Source organism: Dipteris shenzhenensis, chromosome 15 (genome assembly GCF_047967505.1).
Source record: "Dipteris shenzhenensis isolate YYH24624 ecotype China chromosome 15, Dip_SZ_1.0, whole genome shotgun sequence".
Classification (NCBI taxonomy): domain Eukaryota; kingdom Viridiplantae; phylum Streptophyta; class Polypodiopsida; order Gleicheniales; family Dipteridaceae; genus Dipteris; species Dipteris shenzhenensis.
The window spans coordinates 15,934,852-15,952,463 of record NC_141610.1 but is presented as its reverse complement, the minus strand read 5'-3'; the positions used below and the strand labels follow the sequence as shown (position 1 = coordinate 15,952,463).

Here is a 17,612-nt window from a genome sequence, read left to right as displayed (position 1 = left end):
TCAAATTTCTTGTTGAAAAGATAAGTTTTCAACAAGTAAGGATTGTCTTGAAGGAGATCAACAAATGGATGAGGCAATTGCAATACTTTGTCCACTATGTTGTGAGAGTGCTCTCAATGGAAGCAAGAACGGAAGAGGGAGAGAGAGAAACAGAGAGCCACACAAGTTTTGGTGGGTGCAAAACACCCTAATCTTCTTTTTCATTCATTTATATATGTATTTGAGTATTGTACATAACCGGGGTAAAGGCACAGTGACCTTTAACCCCCACAACCTCCCACTTAAAGGACAATGTGCCTTTAAGGGAGAACAACTAGTGAGCATACTATCCAATGCCCATCAATACATGACAATACTCAAACCGCTGACTAGGTAGACTCTTCGTTAGCATATTTGCAGGGTTATCATCTGTATGAACCTTGACAAGCTCTATGCGCTTGTCCTCAAGTACCTCCCTGATGAAATGGTACTTGACCTCAATGTGTTTGGTCTTTGCATGAAAGACCGGATTCCGTGCTAGCTGAATAGCACTCATGGAATTACTATGCAATGTCGGTACACTTGTATGAATCCCAAATCTCCTACTAGCCGATCAAGCCATATAGCCTCCTTGCAACCCTCTGTGGCTGCAACATACTCAGCCTCTGTGGTAGACAAAGCAACACACTTCTGTGTGTGAGACATCCACGACACTGCACTACTTGCAAAGGTGAACACATAACCAGAAGTGGATCTCCTACTATCCACATGCCCTGCATAGTCTGAATCTGTGTACCCAAGTACACACATGTCTCCTCTACCAAAGCAGATGCACATCTCCTTGGTACCCTTCATGTACCTCATGATGCACTTAACTGCCTCCCAATGCCTCTTTCCTAGATTAGCCATATACCAGCTAACAACTCCCACTGCAAATGCAATGTCTGGTCTAGTAGCTATCATAGCATACATAAGACTCCCAAGTGCTGATGCATAAGGAACGTTGGCCATCATGGCCCTCTCTTCATCTGATTTGGGACTATCTGTATGACTCAGTTTCACATATGGAGGCAATGGAGTACTCACTGCCTTCCCCCCCTCTATATTGAAACGCTGCAATACTTTTGTAACATACTCCTTCTGTGAAAGCCAAAGGAGTTTCCTACTCCGATCACGCGTGATGCACATACCAAGAATATGACTTGCAAGTCTAAAATCCTTCATATCAAAGGCCTCATGCAACTTGGCCTTTAATGCATCTAGCTCATAAGTATTCTTGCTAGCCAACAGCATATCATCCGCATATAGTGCTAGGATTATCAGGCTATTATCCTTAGCCCTTTTAGTGTAGAGGCAGTGATCAATTTCACTCCTAAAACCCTGGGATCGAATGAAAGCATCAAACTTTTGATACCATTCTCTAGGTGCTTGCTTAAGACCATAGAGACTCTTCTTCAGCTTACAAACTAAATGCTCTTTTCCCTTTTCTTCAAAGCCTTCCGGCTGCACCATGTAAATTTCCTCATGCAAATCCCCACACAAGAAAGCTGTCTTGACATCCATCTGCATAAGCTCCATGTCCTCTGATGCCACTAGTCCAACCATGCATCTAAGTGTGGTCATCTTCACAACCGGAGAGAATATCTCATCAAAGTCCACACCCTTCTCTTGCTTAAACCCTTTAGCGACCAAACGGGCCTTGTACCTAGGCACATCATCACCTGTGACCTTCATCTTGTAGACCCATTTACATGGCAATGCTTTCTTTCCATGTGGCAAAGAAACCAAGTCCCAAGTCTTATTCTTCATAAGTGAACTCATCTCTGATTGCATATCTGATTGCATAGCATACTCCCACTTGCGTTAATCCTCGCACATCATAGCCTCTCTGTAGCAAGAAGGCTGCCCGCAATTAGTAAGCATCACATAGTCTACCCCTGGAACAAACCTATCAGGCGGTCTAGACACTCTACATGATCTTCTCAAGGGCATTTCAGCTTGCTGTCCCACCTGCATATCATCCATATTTGGCTCATCATTTCCACCAATAGATGATCCATCATCTACCCTTGATTGTATACCTGTGGGAGTATTTGGTGGTACTATTTCTTGCACATTTGGTGCATGGACAGCTTGCTGTCTATCAACATATGCAGGTGGATTCACATCCTGGAAAGTGATTCTCCTAATTTCAACATCCCTCATGGGTGCCTTATGCATATTCTTCTCATTGAAGACTACATCATGGCTGCGTATGATCTTCTTTGCTTCTGGATCCCAGAGACGATAGCCCATCTCTCCACTTTCACCATAACCCAGAAAGATGCATTTCCTAGACTTAGGATCTAGCTTCTTTCGAAGCTCTTTTGGCACATGTGCATATGCCTCATACCCAAATATACGCAAATGAGAGTAAGAGGGCTTCTTGCCACTCCATGCCTCTTCAGGAATACCACCATCCAAACTCTTACTAGGTGATCTATTGATCACATGCACTGCAGTCTTCATTTCCTCAGCCCAAAAACCACTAGAAAGACTTGCATTGGAAAGCATGCATTACAACCTTTCTTGAATGGTATGGTTCATCTTTTCTGCAACTGGATTTTGCTCTGGAGTATGAGGGGATGTGAGCTCTCTCTTAATCCCACGTGTATTACAAAAATGCTGAAAGTCATGAGAGAGATACTCTCCACCATTGTCAGTCTGTAGGCATTTAAGCATTCTACCTGATTGATTCTCAACCAAGACCAGCCATTTCTGAAATACCTGGAACACATCACTCTTCCGAGCGATAGCATAAGCCCACACTTTCCTAGTTGCATCATCAATGAATGTCACATAGTATTTAGCCTCGCCTAATGACCGTGTAGGCATGGGACCACATACGTATGAGTGCACCAAATCAAGCTTTTCAAACTCTTTCTTTCCTCTTCTTTTATGGGCTGATTTAGTCTGCTTCCCATAGAGACAGTGCTCACAAAATTCAAAATCAGAGAAACTCAAATGTGGTACATAACCCAAACAACATAAGAGTTTCATTCCATTCTGGCTCATGTGCCCCAACCTGCAATGCCACAAAGAACTGCTTGGCTGCTCAGTTATTGTAACAATGTGATCAAATACCCCTGATACATGTAAGGGATACAAAGTCCCACACTTGACACTCCTGGCCAAAAGCATAGAGCCCTTCTGAATTTTCCAACTCTGAAAGCCAAAAGTGGTGTGAAAACCAGCATCATCTAGCTGACCGACTGAAATAAGACTCTTGGTCAACTTAGGCACATGTCTCGCATGTTTCAAAATAAATGCAGACCCATTTGCAAAAGAAAACTTTGTCACCTACTCCCACTATGTCACATGCATAGTCATTTCCAAGATGCACACAACCTGTCTTTCCACTATCATAAGTGGAGAACCATTCCCTATGGGGAGTAACATGGAATGAAGCACCAGAATCCAAAATCCAATCCTGGGAATATGCATCATCTGAAGTGGTAAGCAACTCTGCAGATAAACTAGACATGAAGAGAATGTCATTGTCACTATCATGTGTGACTGCATTGATCTCCTCGATCTTCACTTTTCCTTTGTCCTCCCTTGGACTCTCCTCCTTCTGATTTGCACCCCAATTTGCATTCTTTTTCTTATCCTTTTGCTCTCTTTTCAGCTTGTAGCAATCCTTTTTCATATGGCCCTTCTTGCCATAGTGGTAACACTCAATGTTCCGTGCCCTGGATTTGCTACGAGACTTCCCTCTTTCTTGGTACTTTCCCCTGAATTGTGATCTACCCCTTTGCACATTTAAGGCTGCATCTTGCTTGTTGCCATCCATAGACTTCCGCCTAATCTCCTCGGCCAACAAGCTACGCACAACATCATTAAATTTGAGTACTCCACCAGGTGCAGAGTTACTGACAGCTGTACGGAAGGTATCCCATGAGGATGGCAATGAACATAAGAGAAATATTGCCTTAGTCTCTGCATCGAAATTCATCTTCTGAGCCTGAAGCTAGCTGAAAATAATATTGAATTCATTCAAGTGAGAAGCAATGGAGACCCCTTCCTTCATCTGTAGCTCAAACAACCTCTTCATGAGGTAAACTTTATTAGAGGCAGTTTCCTTCTCATAAGTGGCACACAGTTTCTTCCACAAATCTTCCGTTATCTGTTCATTTACTACTGTGAAAAACTGACTTTGCAAGATGAAGTCTAATAGTAGACTTTGCTAATGCATCCAACTCATTCCAATCATCCTCATACATATTTGCAGGCTTAGCTTTAATCCCTGCTAAGGGTTTAATCTGCTTCTTTTGAATAAGCACATCCCTTATCTGTTCTTTCCACAAAGAAAAGTTTGTCCCATCAAACTTTCTAATGTTAAAAAACTCCTTTTCAGACATGGAAGAGGATGCCATGATGCAAATAAAGCAAAATCCCAAATGCTAGTGCCTGTAAGAGAGAATCACACCAAATACCAGGTGCACCCAAATGTGTATGCCACAATAGACTGAAATATCACCAAAACTCAAAGCTCAAAGCATCAAAAGATGCAGCTAACTCATGTGCATGTACTATGCATCCATATGAGCAAATCTAGCCCAAAAGAAAATGCCAATATGTGCCAAATGGCTCAAGCATAAACACCATCCATGGGCATATGCATTACCAATATCTCATCCAAGAGAGCGTAACACTATCAGTGCATCACCTGCAATATGTGAAAGCTGTCCCTCAGCATAACATAGCATCCATGTGCAAAGCGTCCATAAAAATAGCATCCCACAAGGCAATCTGGGCCTATCAGCACATCCAATAAGGATCACAATGCATCTAAATGGCCTATAAATCATCCACTGCAACCCAATGCACACCAGGAATGAGCACACATGGCTCAAATTGCAACCAGAGTGATCTGCATAAGGTATGCTCAAGAAATCATGGTCCTACGGAAAAGACCGCTATTGAAAATAGAACATGTGATGCCTCAAAACATGGGTGCCATTGCATCATCGGGCTCAACAAGAAAATCTGCAAATATCTCTCTTCTGCCAGAACTCCAAAATCCCAACCGATGAGTGAGAAACGGGAGTCAACACTTATCCACTGCCATGTGGCATAAATCTAAGGTTTCAAAACCTTAGAATGAAAAATGCATAACAGAGAGATGAAATCGAATACACAGAGATCTATAACTCTGAAAATACTCCACCAAATCGTGCAAGAACTGAGAGGTAGGGGTTTTTGGGCATCCGGAATGCAATGGGACAGACGATTTTGGAAACTGTGGTCTCAATCACTGGGTCCAACACACGGATTGAAAAACGTTTTTGAAACAGAGCTGTTTGTAAACTCCATCGGAGTGAAAATGATGAGCAACATAGAAGTTTTAGGACCTCCTGAGTCCACCGGAACTGACAGATCTGCAAATGGTTGCTCCAAACTTGAGTTCCAACACTCGGGCAGAAAAACGTAGGAACTAACACAGTGAGTCAGAAATCCAATGAAATGATCCCAGATTCAAGAATGAAGGTGTTTCCAAGCTCCTAAAGTGAAGTGGACACCAAGAGCAAGCAATAGTTGCCTCTACAAGTCAATACGGAGTCTCTGTCATCGAACGGAACAGGGAAAAGCTCAAAAAACGACTTTTTCTTTGAAAACACTTAACAGGCTCTCAAAACCACTTCGCAAAGCCAAAGTGACTTTTCCAAAGGTTCCTCCAAGTTCTCTATACACTCGGATGCAAGTAAAGTCACCCACAAAGCTTCCCACAGAGCTTCTCCTTCCTCCCACAGAGCTACTGAGCTTCCAGGCATTCATGCACGCTCAGCTAGATCACCCGGGCTCTCAACGGAAGCAAGAACAGAAGAGGGAGAGAGAGAAACAGAGAGCCACACAAGTTTTGGTGGGTGCAGAACACCCTAATCTTCTTTTTCATTCATTTATATATGTATTTGAGTATTGTACATAACCAGGGTAAAGGCACAGTGACCTTTAACCCCCACATGTTGTCTTTCAAGATAACCTCAACTGTAGCTCTCCCAGTACTTCTTACAAGAGCCTTGATTTTAGGAATTTTTACAAGTGAATTTGTCTTGTTACATGCCAAGCAAATCACTTTTTCACGTTCCCTTGAGATTTTGTTCTCTTTGCAAAGAGAGCAAGCAGACTCATACAAAGCAGCATTCACACCTGTCATCACAGAAAGTGTGCCAAGGACTTGTATGAAATTCAAATGAGTCAATACATTAATTATTAGAAGTGAACATACAATTAAAGAAAACTATGTTGTATCAATTCTTTTAAGATAGGATGTGGTTTCCATAGCCAATATCTTGTATGTATGTGATAAAAACTCTTTGAAGGAAAATTGTGAGATTTGGATCTTTAATTGGTGCAATGATAGTAATGTTGAGCATGTTCAACATGATAGGCTGTGTGTTCTTCTTGCAATTGACATTGTGAAGAACAAATTGTGCTTCACCAAAGACCTTAAATCTCTCATCCACCTATTGGTCCAAAAAGTGAGCTGCAAGTATGAGGAATACAATCAATGCTTACTTGGTTTCAAGGGTGCACAAGTGAATTGTTCTTAAATGTGACACTAAAGAGAAGAAGCTTACTATGATAAGATCATCGAGATACTCCCCGTCCCCCACAATAACCTCGTCACGTTGCTTGTAGGAAGCACTAAGCTTTATGACTATGACTGCTAGTGTGGCTAAGGGTAGCTAGTTCCCTTCACCTTTGTTAATTAGATTTTTGCATTTCTCCTTGTATTCAGCGATTTTTTGCTCAGGATAGATCTCGAACACCACGCTGAAAGGAGTAATGTGCTCAATACGGTTGGAGGGATCAAAGGCTATGCTATACTTAGTAGTGCCACCATCATTCCTAGGACTCTTTGTACAGACCAAGAAGTTGGTCACAGATGATGAAACCTATGCTCCCACCTCATCGGCCACATTTCATGGATGGAAGATTGATCAGATGGACATTAAAATAGCATTCTTGAATGGGGACATTCAGGAGAAGTTCTATGTTTCTCAGCCCATTGGATTTGTGAAACTTGGCAAAAGGAAACAAAGTATGAAAGTTAAGAAAGGCTTTGTATGGCTTGAAGCAAGCTAATTGCAAAGATAGATGCCTTTTTGACCAACTAAGGAATGTAGAATAGTCCACATGAGAGCACCCTCTATGTTAGTCAGAAAGGGGGGGATTTGTTCATCATTGTTCTCTATGTCAAAGACATGTTTCTCATTGGTACTAATGCTGTAAAAAATTGTAGATTTAAAGGCTGAATTATAGAGATGTTTGAGATGTCAAATTTGGGGTTGCTTCACTACTATTTGATCATCCACTTTATACAGGATGATAGAGGTATTGGGCTATTGTAGTCCAAGTATATTGTGGTAAGCTCCTAGTATGGTTCAAATTTTAGAATTGCAAGCACATCTCTACTCCTTATATGGAGCTAGGCTATTCGTTCATGATGCCAATGAATCTTTTGATGCCACTATTTTGTGGAATGACTTATTTATTTATGCAACACATGTCTTGACATTCAGTTTGCAGTGTCCCCCCTAGTATGGTTCAAATTTTAGAATTGCAAGCACATCTCTACTCCTTATATGGAGCCAGGCTGTTCGTTCATGATGCCAATGAATCTTTTGATGCCACTATTTTGTGGAATGAATTTATTTATTTATGCAACACATGTCTTGACATTCAGTTTGCAGTGTCCCAATTGAGCAGGTTTATGCAAAGCCCAAATACTTCACATTGGCAAGCTATGAAGTATGTGTTCCATTATCTGCGGGCACCCAATCTCTTGGTTTGCTCTTTCCCACAAAATTTGTATTTCATTTACATGATTTGAATGATTTAGATTGGGCTAGTGATTTTGATACTTGGTAGTCCAACTGTTTCTTTCTTGGACATTTGAGCATTTCTTGGTTAAGCAGGAAATAGTTTACAGTGGCTTCCTCTTCATGCGAGGCTGCGTATAGAGCAGCCTTCAACCATAGTCCGAGTGTATTTGGCGAAGGTGTTTGCTGGGTGATCTTCATCCAATTCTATCATAGTTAGAGTGCCATTGTAGTGGCACAAAATCCTATGTTTGATGCTCTTACAAAACACATTGAAATTCATTATCATTATGTCAGGAAGTGGCTGTATGTATAGGATATTAGCTTGGTCTTCTACCCTACACAGCAGAATGTGGTAGATCTCTTCACCAAAGCATTACCTCATCTAAAGTTTGAGGCTTTTCACAAAGCTTTAAACTTACATGAGTTTGGTGATTGATGCTTACATTGTACATCGTGACATTGTCACTATAAGGGGGTGTTAGAAATATTTATATTTCCTAAGGTAGTGACCAACATTATATAGTAAAGGGCTAGGGGCACTTTCTTGCTTTATTAAGGTTTTTTACTCCTAACCTTAGTTAAACGTCGAGTTGTGGGTGAGTTAGTCACCACATATCTTTTGACCCTAGTTAGGGTTCATTCTAGGATTTTGTCTCCATGACTACCCTAGCTTTGTAGTTCATTATTATTGGTGCAATTTCATTCTAGCTTGCTTAAGCTCCATTCTTTCACATTCTCTCAGTTCCATTTCCAACACTTTAGATAGTGACCTCTACTTTAGATAATGAACTAAAGTAACTACTTTAGATATGGACATGAACTAAAGCAACTACTTTATATCGTGACCTCTACTTTCTAGAAAGGAGGTCTCCTAGGATCCAATATAAGAGCACAAGGCACATTGAGTTTTATATTAAGTTCTTCTACTATGAGTTTATGTTATGCCACATTGCTTTCATCTTTTATACTCTAAATTCACTTTTGGGGAAGGATTTGCAATGATTTGGATTATTTTAAGACCGTAGAAAGGTTTACTTTTTTGGAGAGAAATTTCTTAAGCCTTTTGGTTGATTGGTTCCTGATGCTCTTTATGGCCTCCTAATTTAAGCATTCATTTTGATTCTTTGTTTCCCCTAAATTGTAAGGATATTACAAACACCATGGTATGCAGCCTATACACATTGAAAACACAATTTCATTAATTGACACAACTGAGATTATAGTTTCAATTGTTCCAAGTTGCAAGGTCAATGTATAGCTTGTAAAGCATCTTAAGATTAATATGACATCTCTAGTCCTTCTGGCAAATTTCAAGGTTGCATAAAAATTGCTCATGGAGACAACTTGCCATTATGGAAAGAGCCATATAAGACTTATTCTAGGAGGCATGGTAGAAATGGATGCCAAAACTTTCAAGAAATGATAAAATCATCTCCAATTAGAGGCTATAAATGGGGTACCAATCAGTACCAATGTGGCTTGAGTATTTGATTGATGAAATTTTCACATTAGCATTTTAGTCCTTTCCTCACTGTACAGATCCAAGGGAAATGTACAAACCCTATAGCACAAATCCTAGTATATGAATTTGTGCACAAATAATTAAGGGAAGGGCTATAAGAAGGGCATGAGGGGAAGTAGACAAAGAGAGAAGGCATAGAGGAGGAAGTAGAAGAAGTCAAAGGAGGGCTACATGAGGGGTAGGAGGGGGAGGTGATGAAGAGAGGAGGTGGCAGAGTAATGTGGGGGAGGGGAATGACAGTAGACGATAGTAGTACATGGGGAGATTTTAAAAAATAAAATGTTCCTTGCCCCCCCTCTACCTTACTATAATGTGTCTCTTTTTGCCTTTTCACTCTTCATACTCTCTGCATCCACTAATTAATGGAATATGCAAAAGAATAAGAATTTCTTAATGATCTCATTTTGCTAAAAGTAGGATATCTGTATGTTGGCCATACACATGAGGATATTAATCAAGTTTTAAGAAATTTCTTAAAGATAGTTACAATGCAAGGGAGTGGAGATAAAAGATGATTTGATAAGGGAGACAAATAACCTAACACACTACTTTTGAATACATAAAATGTGTGTGCACATGCAAGCACGTGCAGGCGTGCCTACGTGTGCATGTGCACGTGTGTGTGTGTGTGTATGTGTGCACGCACATGCATGCGTTGTATGCATGTGTGTGTGTGTGCATGCATGCACGCACATGCATGCATACATGTGTGGGTGTGCATGTGTATGCATGTGCATGAATGTGTGTTATAGGTGTGTGCATGTGCACATTTTTATGTGTATGTGTGGCTATGTGTGTGGGGGGGTGCACACGCTCCCTTCTTTGTGTGTGTTTGTGTGTGGGGGCATGTGTGTTTTAGAGAGAGAGAGAGAGAGTTGGGTTAGGGTATGGCTTCATTAGGTTTTGCTTAGTTTATGATCAGGTTAGATGTGCATTTAGTTGGGTATGATTAGGGGTAGGGCTGACTAGGGACTTGATTTAGATTAGGTGCATGGCTAAGTCAGATGTGGATGCTAAAGAGTTAGGGTTAGCTATCTTACTTCTTAAGTCAAATGTGGATGCCAAGTAGTTAGGGTTAGCTATCTTACTTCTTAAAACTTCTTTAAGGAAAGGTTTCCACGTGGTAGTCTTTAAGGAAAGGGGTTAGGGTTAGCTATCTTACTTGTTACTACTTCTTTAAGGAAAGGTCTCCACGTGGCAGTCATAGAGGAGTTCATGCTTTGGTCTGGGTGGGGCTAACAAAACAATGATGTGGCCAAAGCATGACAGACACACAATAAGCAAACTGTAGTACAAGAACTGCATGCTAGCGCAAGAACGGGCCCCATGCACTTAATATTCCAACTCAATCTAGTTGAAATATCCATCCGCTCAAGCATATACTCCATCGGGCCACATCACCAAGCTATCTTTTCCTATGAAGGTGGACTTTTGCAAGCCCCATCTTGGACTCGCAATTGCTAGCCAAATGCCAGTCCATGTTAAAAAATCCACTAGCTTTGCAAATTCACCTCCACTCCCCACCAACACTCCATGTCCCCCTCCATTGACAATGCTCATGCAATGCCATTTTTGAAGTCCACAGGCCTATAATGGAGATACTGGACTGCAAGAACCCCCTTGCATTTACAAAAAACAAAGCATGCAAAATTGAGGTGGCATCTCTCTCTCTCTCTCTCTCTCTCTCTCTCTCACACACACACACACACACACACACATCTATATATATATACATATATGCATACATATATATAGGTGAGGGGGCTGAGGGCGCAACTACAAGAAAGAATGAAGGGGCAAGTGACGTGAAGGTGAGGGAGGCAGAGAGAGCAACCCATGCGAAGGGGATGGTGAGAAATAGTGAGGTGTTGAGGGAACACCTGCACACAGGGAGAGGGGAGGGGTGAGAGAAGATGAGGGGGGTTGAGAGAGCAACTGCGGGGGCAAGGTGGAGTGAAGGTGAGAGGGGATAGTCATCAAGGAGAGGGGAGGGCAAGGTAGAGGGAAGGTGAGGAGGGAGTGAGAGAGTGACAAAGCAAGGAGGGGTCACGTGAGGGACTACCAAGAGGAGTGGGGACATGAGGGAGCAACCACCAGGAGAGGAGAGGTGAGGCAAAGCAACAAGCCACAAGAATAGGAAAGGGGGAGGAGAGTGAAGGTGAGGGAGACTAAGAGAGTAGCCCCATGAGGACTGGTGGTGAGCTAAGAGAGAACTAAAAGGATGCATTGGTGAGATGAGAGGTGTAGAGGGGTGGTTGAATAGGTGAGTGAGGATAAGAGCAAGGGGAAGCAACCACAAGGGGAGGGGAAGGGAAAGCGGAGTAAAGATTGGGGAGGGGGAGGTGAGAGAGCAGGGGAGCAACCATGAGGAGGGGAGGGGGAGGGGGAGCAAAGGTAAGGAGGGTTGAGAGAGGAAAGAGTGATGAGCAAAGCTAAGGGGAAAAGAAAGCAACCACAAAGATTTAAAAATATTCATGCATAGGGGTCTACCACAAAGAGAGAGAGAGAGAGAGGGGGGGAGTGTGTGTGTTGGGGGGGGGGTAATATTTTTCTTTGATCCTCGATTATCATCACATGGCCGCTCATCTAGTTGAATTGTTGTGTAAACTCACAATAGAGCCAAGTAGTGCCTATGGTGGAGGTGGTCTTGAAACTTTGGTCTTGAAACTTTTCTTGTTATTAAAGAGAAGTAAAGGTTCCACGTTGAGACCCAGCCAAGCGTGTCTCTAACCCATCATAGATGGGTCATGTTGCTCGTGTTAGTCATGGTTAGGTTATTATAGGTTAGTGACACTAACTAGATTTACTTAGGTTGACTTAGTTTAGTTAGCTTAATAGCTAGGTTGTTATAGATTAGTGATACTAGTTAGATTTTCTTAGATTAACTTAGTTTAGTTAGATTAAGTTAGGTTAATTTAGTAGTAATTGGTTGGTTAAGATGGTGGAATTGCAATGTGTCTAGAAGACATGGATGGGAAATCACAATATGTCATTTACAACACATTTTGAGATACTTTTCTCTGCATGCAATTTTTGGGTACATCATTACATGTGAATTTTCCATGAAATTAGAGTTCTTGCCTACTTCGTTGCATTTCATTTACAATTTGGACCTTTGGTTGTAAGTTATGAGGAAAGGTGTCCAAAAGCCAAGCGTGGTTATTGGTATTGGTGCCTTGGGCACAAACAAGGAAGTATAACAGCTTATGAACCCACAAAAGAATCATTTTGCCTCTACTCTTTCTTTCATATGGTAAAGTAGCAAGGGTTGGCATGTTTCTAAAAATTCATTCAATTCAAATGTTTAATGAAAGGAGGATTCAACAAAAGTGCCTTCTAAAAAGAAATATTGGCTTTGCAAAGGATTGAGTTATTTCATGAACTTTGTCATCATATTGTGTTTAAGGGGAACAAATCCTCTTGATTTGTTAACCAACCAAGATTGAATTAGTACTGAGCTTTTCTAAACACAATGAAGCATTTGAGTCGACTTGGAAAAGTAAAGGCATCACAATCACCTATGCACGAGTGCATTGGCATAAAGGTTCACTACATTAGCACCACATTACCTAAAAATAGGTTCCCCCAGTAAAAAGAATTTAAAAAAGCATTAATTAGTGGAAAGGGAGGACTGGAGGGATGGGAAGGCAAGGGGAGGGGTATATAGGAGATTGATTAATGAGGGAGTCCCTCTATTTATGAGGGGAGGGGGGCCCCTCTCTTATGTGTGGGTACAAAATTTAAAACCCTTTTACTCTACTTCTTCAAGTATCCCCTACTAAATAAGAACTCATGAGTGAGTAATGGATGCCTTGAGTTTAGACCTTAGCTTGATTAGGCTACTAAGAAATCAGTTGAATTTCTCAATTGTAAAATAAAGGCCTTTTTAGTTAAGTTATATGTATGGAATATTTTGTTTAGATGAAAGGCCTTTAGAATAAGTAGACGGGAAGTATTAATGCTCAAAGTAATGGAAGAATTAGGTGAGAGCCATTAGAATATATTATGAAAAGGAAGAGAAACTAGAGTCTATAAGGGGGAGCTGCCCTTCATCTTATCAAGTTCACCTTGAGACAAAGAGGCTATCCCTAAGAATGACTATCTCTAAAAGGGGTGTTAGGATCCTCTTGATTGCAACATGATTATAATACACTACCCTTCTTAACTAGGACATATTAATAAGCTGATAACAAATAGAGAAATTGAGGAAAACTCAATTTCTATATTTGAAAATACAAAGGGTTAATTTGCATGGAGCTACACGATCATAAACATAATCTGCATTAACCTCCACATGATCGTAAACATAATTTGGATTAATCTCCACCACAAATGCTAAATTTGGACATCAAACAACATTTGCATTGCGTACCAAACGTTCGTCACTAATGGAGTAAGTCTAAAGAATAGTATTCAAGAAGATACTTGGTGTTGGGTTGGTGCTAGGATTATGTATTTCATTCATGTGTACCAAGAACAAAGCCCTTACTGATGATTTTATGGGAGGCATGGGTTGATGCTAGGTTTATGTATTTCATACATGTGTCCCAGGAATAGAGCCCATTATGATAACTTTATTATGCTCGAAATAGTAATACTCCTATAGAGGAAAATAATTCCATGTGGAGGTTTAGTGGGATAGCTCCCAATCTCATAGAGAGAAAACATGAAGAAACCAATTAAGAGTGCACATGCGACTTTATCTTTATATCTCCTAGTGGGGGATGTTTCCCCCTCTTTACCCTTAAATATCCTTGGTTTCATGTAGCATCACCTTTAAGCTAGCTGCATGTGAATAGAAATGAGAGAGCACCTCATAAGAAAACACTTACTAAGCCACCAAGTAGCTCAACTCCAAGCCTAAAGGTCACGAGGTCGGTACGTGTTTTATCCACTTGTGTCCAAAAGTAGCCTCAAAGTAGCTTGCTAATCATGGCCATGTATATTTTCAAGGATAATAATCTAGGTACCAATATAGCCATAGAGAAATACTATTTCTATGCAAGTATAGTCATCAAGGGCAACGGTCTGTTGGAATTGAAGCCCAACCATCTAGCTCTTCCCAAAGTACTAAAAGCTCTTAAGTCTGTCCACGAACCCATTTAAGAACCATATACTTCGATCGACAAACTAATAGTGACAACTCACACATCTTTCAAAAAAATATAGTGACAACGCACACATCTTTTGCATGCCACCTATGCACTCCCACTTGCTCATCACGTGTCCCATGTCCTTCCACTATTTTAGATATTGCTCCCATGTGGTGGCCTCCATATTTCATGTGCCTGCATTGTCCACTTCATGTGCCCACCACTCTCTACCAAGTATCCCCCATATGCGAAGCGACCAGGAAAGCGGCTTACGTGGATGGGTAAAGTGCCAAGTAGGCGGCAATGTGCTTTTCGAAGAGTTTAGTGAACCTCTCATCTAAACTCTGGTAAACCTAGGGCTAATTGAAGGAAATGCGTTGGAGTTCAAATGTTTTTTCAGATGCAACTCGCGAAGATCTTGTATAAGAAATGCGACGTAGAAAAGCAGTAGCAATAGCTGAATTGAGAGATGCAAGAGCCGAGGTTCCTCCCAGTTCGACTTTGGATCTCACTTTTGCAGAACGGATGATCTCCGACTTTATCCTCTGCACGATTTTATTGAATAGCAGAGTAGGGACAGCATGCCCACCCTCAGCATCCGTACGAACGTTCCTGTCGATGGTTTCATAACGTCGGACATCCTCCAAGAAGCGAGCCACACTGTAGCAGAAATTCTGGGAAAACCTGAAAAGGTGGAATCGAAGTATTCTTTACTGCGTAACAACTCATAACAGAAAGGGGGCTTCGGCAGGGGAGCAAAAGCGTCTGTTGTTTTGCAATGTGTGTGCGTGCAGCGGATTTGTGCGGTTTTATGTTTTACCTGCGCTTGTCCTGCCTTTTAAGCTCCCTTAACAGCTTGGCCATTTCTTTTTTTCCTAAACTTGTAACAGTACGTGATGGTGCTATTGAACGGGGGAGTACCTATGTTCTTTGCGGAAGATGAAGAGCCCGCAGCTTATGGTGAACTGGTTTCTATCGGAGGTCTGGGGCCTGAGAAAAACAAGGATTTAAGTGCAGCTATCGCCGACATACTTGAAGCGAAGCTGTCCATTCCGAAGAGGCGATTTTGCATGAAGTTCGAAGACGTCAAGGTGAGCTTTGAATAAAGCGAAATAGTTTAACTTTCGTGTTACATAGCAATCCCTAATGTATTGTCATATGGGAAGGGATCATTTCAGCAGGAGCATTGTTCGGACAACGTATTGTGCTTGCATGTTCTTCATCAGTAGCTCTTCAGCTTAAAACCGGTCAATGCTTATGGATATTTGGTAACTCTTCTGCTTAGCTTTGGCCATTGTGGACTGAGTTTCAAAGAAAACCTTACTTTCTGACCAGAATGGAAACCTGCAAGGATTCTAGAGCTATGGTGGTAAACCTCTCCAATGTTTAGACTTCCAATGAATGTCTCCTTCTAGCTTGTTTAGCTTTGGCCATTGTGGACTGAGTTTCAAAGCAAACCTTACTGTCTGACCAGAATGGAAACCTGCAAGGATTCTAGAGTTATGGCGGTAAACCTCTCCAATGTTTCGGCTGCTAATGAATGTCTCCTTCTAGCTTGGAATGGTCATCCCAGCTGGCGATTGAGAGCTTCTACCGAGCAAGCAAACCTTAACCGAAGTTATATGAAATTTCCTGAACTTACCACCAGAGGATATGGATTATAAAGCTTGCATATTTTTTTGACGACCTGCCAAATTGTCCTTGGAGATAAATCAACGACTGGTAGCATTTTGCCACAACTTTCAAATGGCTTCAATCTTTGCTTTCACTAAATCGGCACAATGTAAACAACCCGGCCATCTTGAGTGACTTCTTTCGTTTGTTGAGTTGCATCAAATTGTGTCAAGGTTGCCTTCTTGGTCTGGTATTTTTTATGATGAGCGTCCAACTGTGCTTACATGGAATTATAATTTCCAGTGAATTACTTGGAATTTTGCCACAAGAACTGAGAATAATATAAGGAGAGGCTTCCCCAGAATTCAAATTACACGTGTGCACAAGGTCGCATTGTTTTAATGCAATTACTTGGGAAAATATTTGGTCTTGCATGTTTATTCCCTTTTCATGAGACGTGGATAATAATTGTAGGCTTTCTCTAAAGGGTTGTCGTCACCACATTGTTCTCACTATCATTTTTATGGGACGTTGCCACATTGTCCTCACTATCATTTTTATGGGATGGTGGTAGGGGAAGCAACCTAACTCTTGAGATATGGAAGACATGGTTTGATCAAAATAGGGATGTTATCATATGAAAAGTAGACATGCTTTGGAATTTTCATCATTTGATGTAAATTCACTAATGTTTCTATAGTTAGTCCAGTGACATGGACTTATGTCCTAGCTCCGCAAAAGTGTAAATGCTTCAATTGTTGCTACAATGCTTCAAAGTTGTTTCAATGCTTAAAAAGTTTCTTGCAATGTAGCCCTAGAGTTAGTCTCCAAGTTTTTCTCTTAGCATTCAGCCTCCGTCTTCTACTGTTTTCAGCATGTCATCAAAGCTTCTTTCACAGGAGCGCACGGTTGGGAGGCAACGCTATCTATTGTATCAGTTCTACAGTAATCAAATTTTTGATTCTCCATACTATCTTGTTTTCTCTCTTGCGTACGAGATCCTGTTATGTGTTCAGCACAGTCGTTGTATTATTTTCTTACATGGTATCAGAGCCTGGACTCTAGCAAGAAGATTTGGTAGTGTGTTTCTGTTTACGAGCAGATTGTGAGATGGCCCAGCCCGCAAGACTGCGAATCCCACCGTTTGGCGAAAGCGAAAAGTTGGATGACTCTAACTATCCTCTTTGGAAGTTCAAGATGAAGACCATCCTAAGCGCATATGAGCTTTGGGACGTGAGGCTGGTTCTGAGACCGGATCCAGCCAATGTAGGACAACAGATAGTACCAACTGCGGATGAGATTCTCGCATGGACAAGAAGAAATGCAGATGCGTTGTGTTCTATTGTCTGCAGTGTTGATTTCATCATGGCGTTAATTCAACAAGTCACCACAGCGGAGGAGGCATGGACGGTCTTGAAAAATCAGCACGAGATTACAAATCAGACGCGGATTTAGAATCTGGAGACTCAACTCGCGAACGAGAAGTTGTATGAGTCTGAAGCGGCAGAGAAGTTCATTACCAGGGTGAAGAATTTG

General features: G+C 41.3%; 1 protein-coding gene across 3 annotated transcripts; it reads left to right on the top strand.

The window, feature by feature from the left end:
• Positions 1–14,837: 14,837 nt before the first annotated feature.
• LOC147893435 (uncharacterized) lies at positions 14,838–16,423 on the top strand. Of its 3 annotated transcripts, none has more exons than XM_087385848.1 (3): positions 14,838–15,154; positions 15,353–15,553; positions 15,629–16,423. In XM_087385848.1, exons 1-3 carry the CDS (start codon positions 15,044–15,046, stop codon positions 15,689–15,691), a joined length of 375 nt encoding a protein of 124 aa, XP_087241974.1. In that variant the 5' UTR covers positions 14,838–15,043; the 3' UTR covers positions 15,692–16,423. The 3 variants fall into 3 exon arrangements, with proteins under 3 accessions (XP_087241974.1, XP_087241976.1, XP_087241975.1); XM_087385850.1 differs by having other exon boundaries at positions 15,644–16,422; XM_087385849.1 differs by having other exon boundaries at positions 15,641–16,419.
• Positions 16,424–17,612: the final 1,189 nt, after the last annotated feature.

What these genes read in the sequence shown, in the direction of transcription:
- LOC147893435 (XM_087385848.1), top strand. Translation starts at nt 15,044, where the DNA reads ATGCCCACCCTCAGCATCCGTACGAACGTTCCTGTCGATGGTTTCATA. An exon ending in TTCTGGGAAAACCTGAAAAG is followed by an intron (nt 15,155 to 15,352) that starts GTGGAATCGAAG and finishes AACTTGTAACAG; the next exon opens with TACGTGATGGTGCTATTGAA. An exon ending in TGAAGTTCGAAGACGTCAAG is followed by an intron (nt 15,554 to 15,628) that starts GTGAGCTTTGAA and finishes TCATATGGGAAG; the next exon opens with GGATCATTTCAGCAGGAGCA.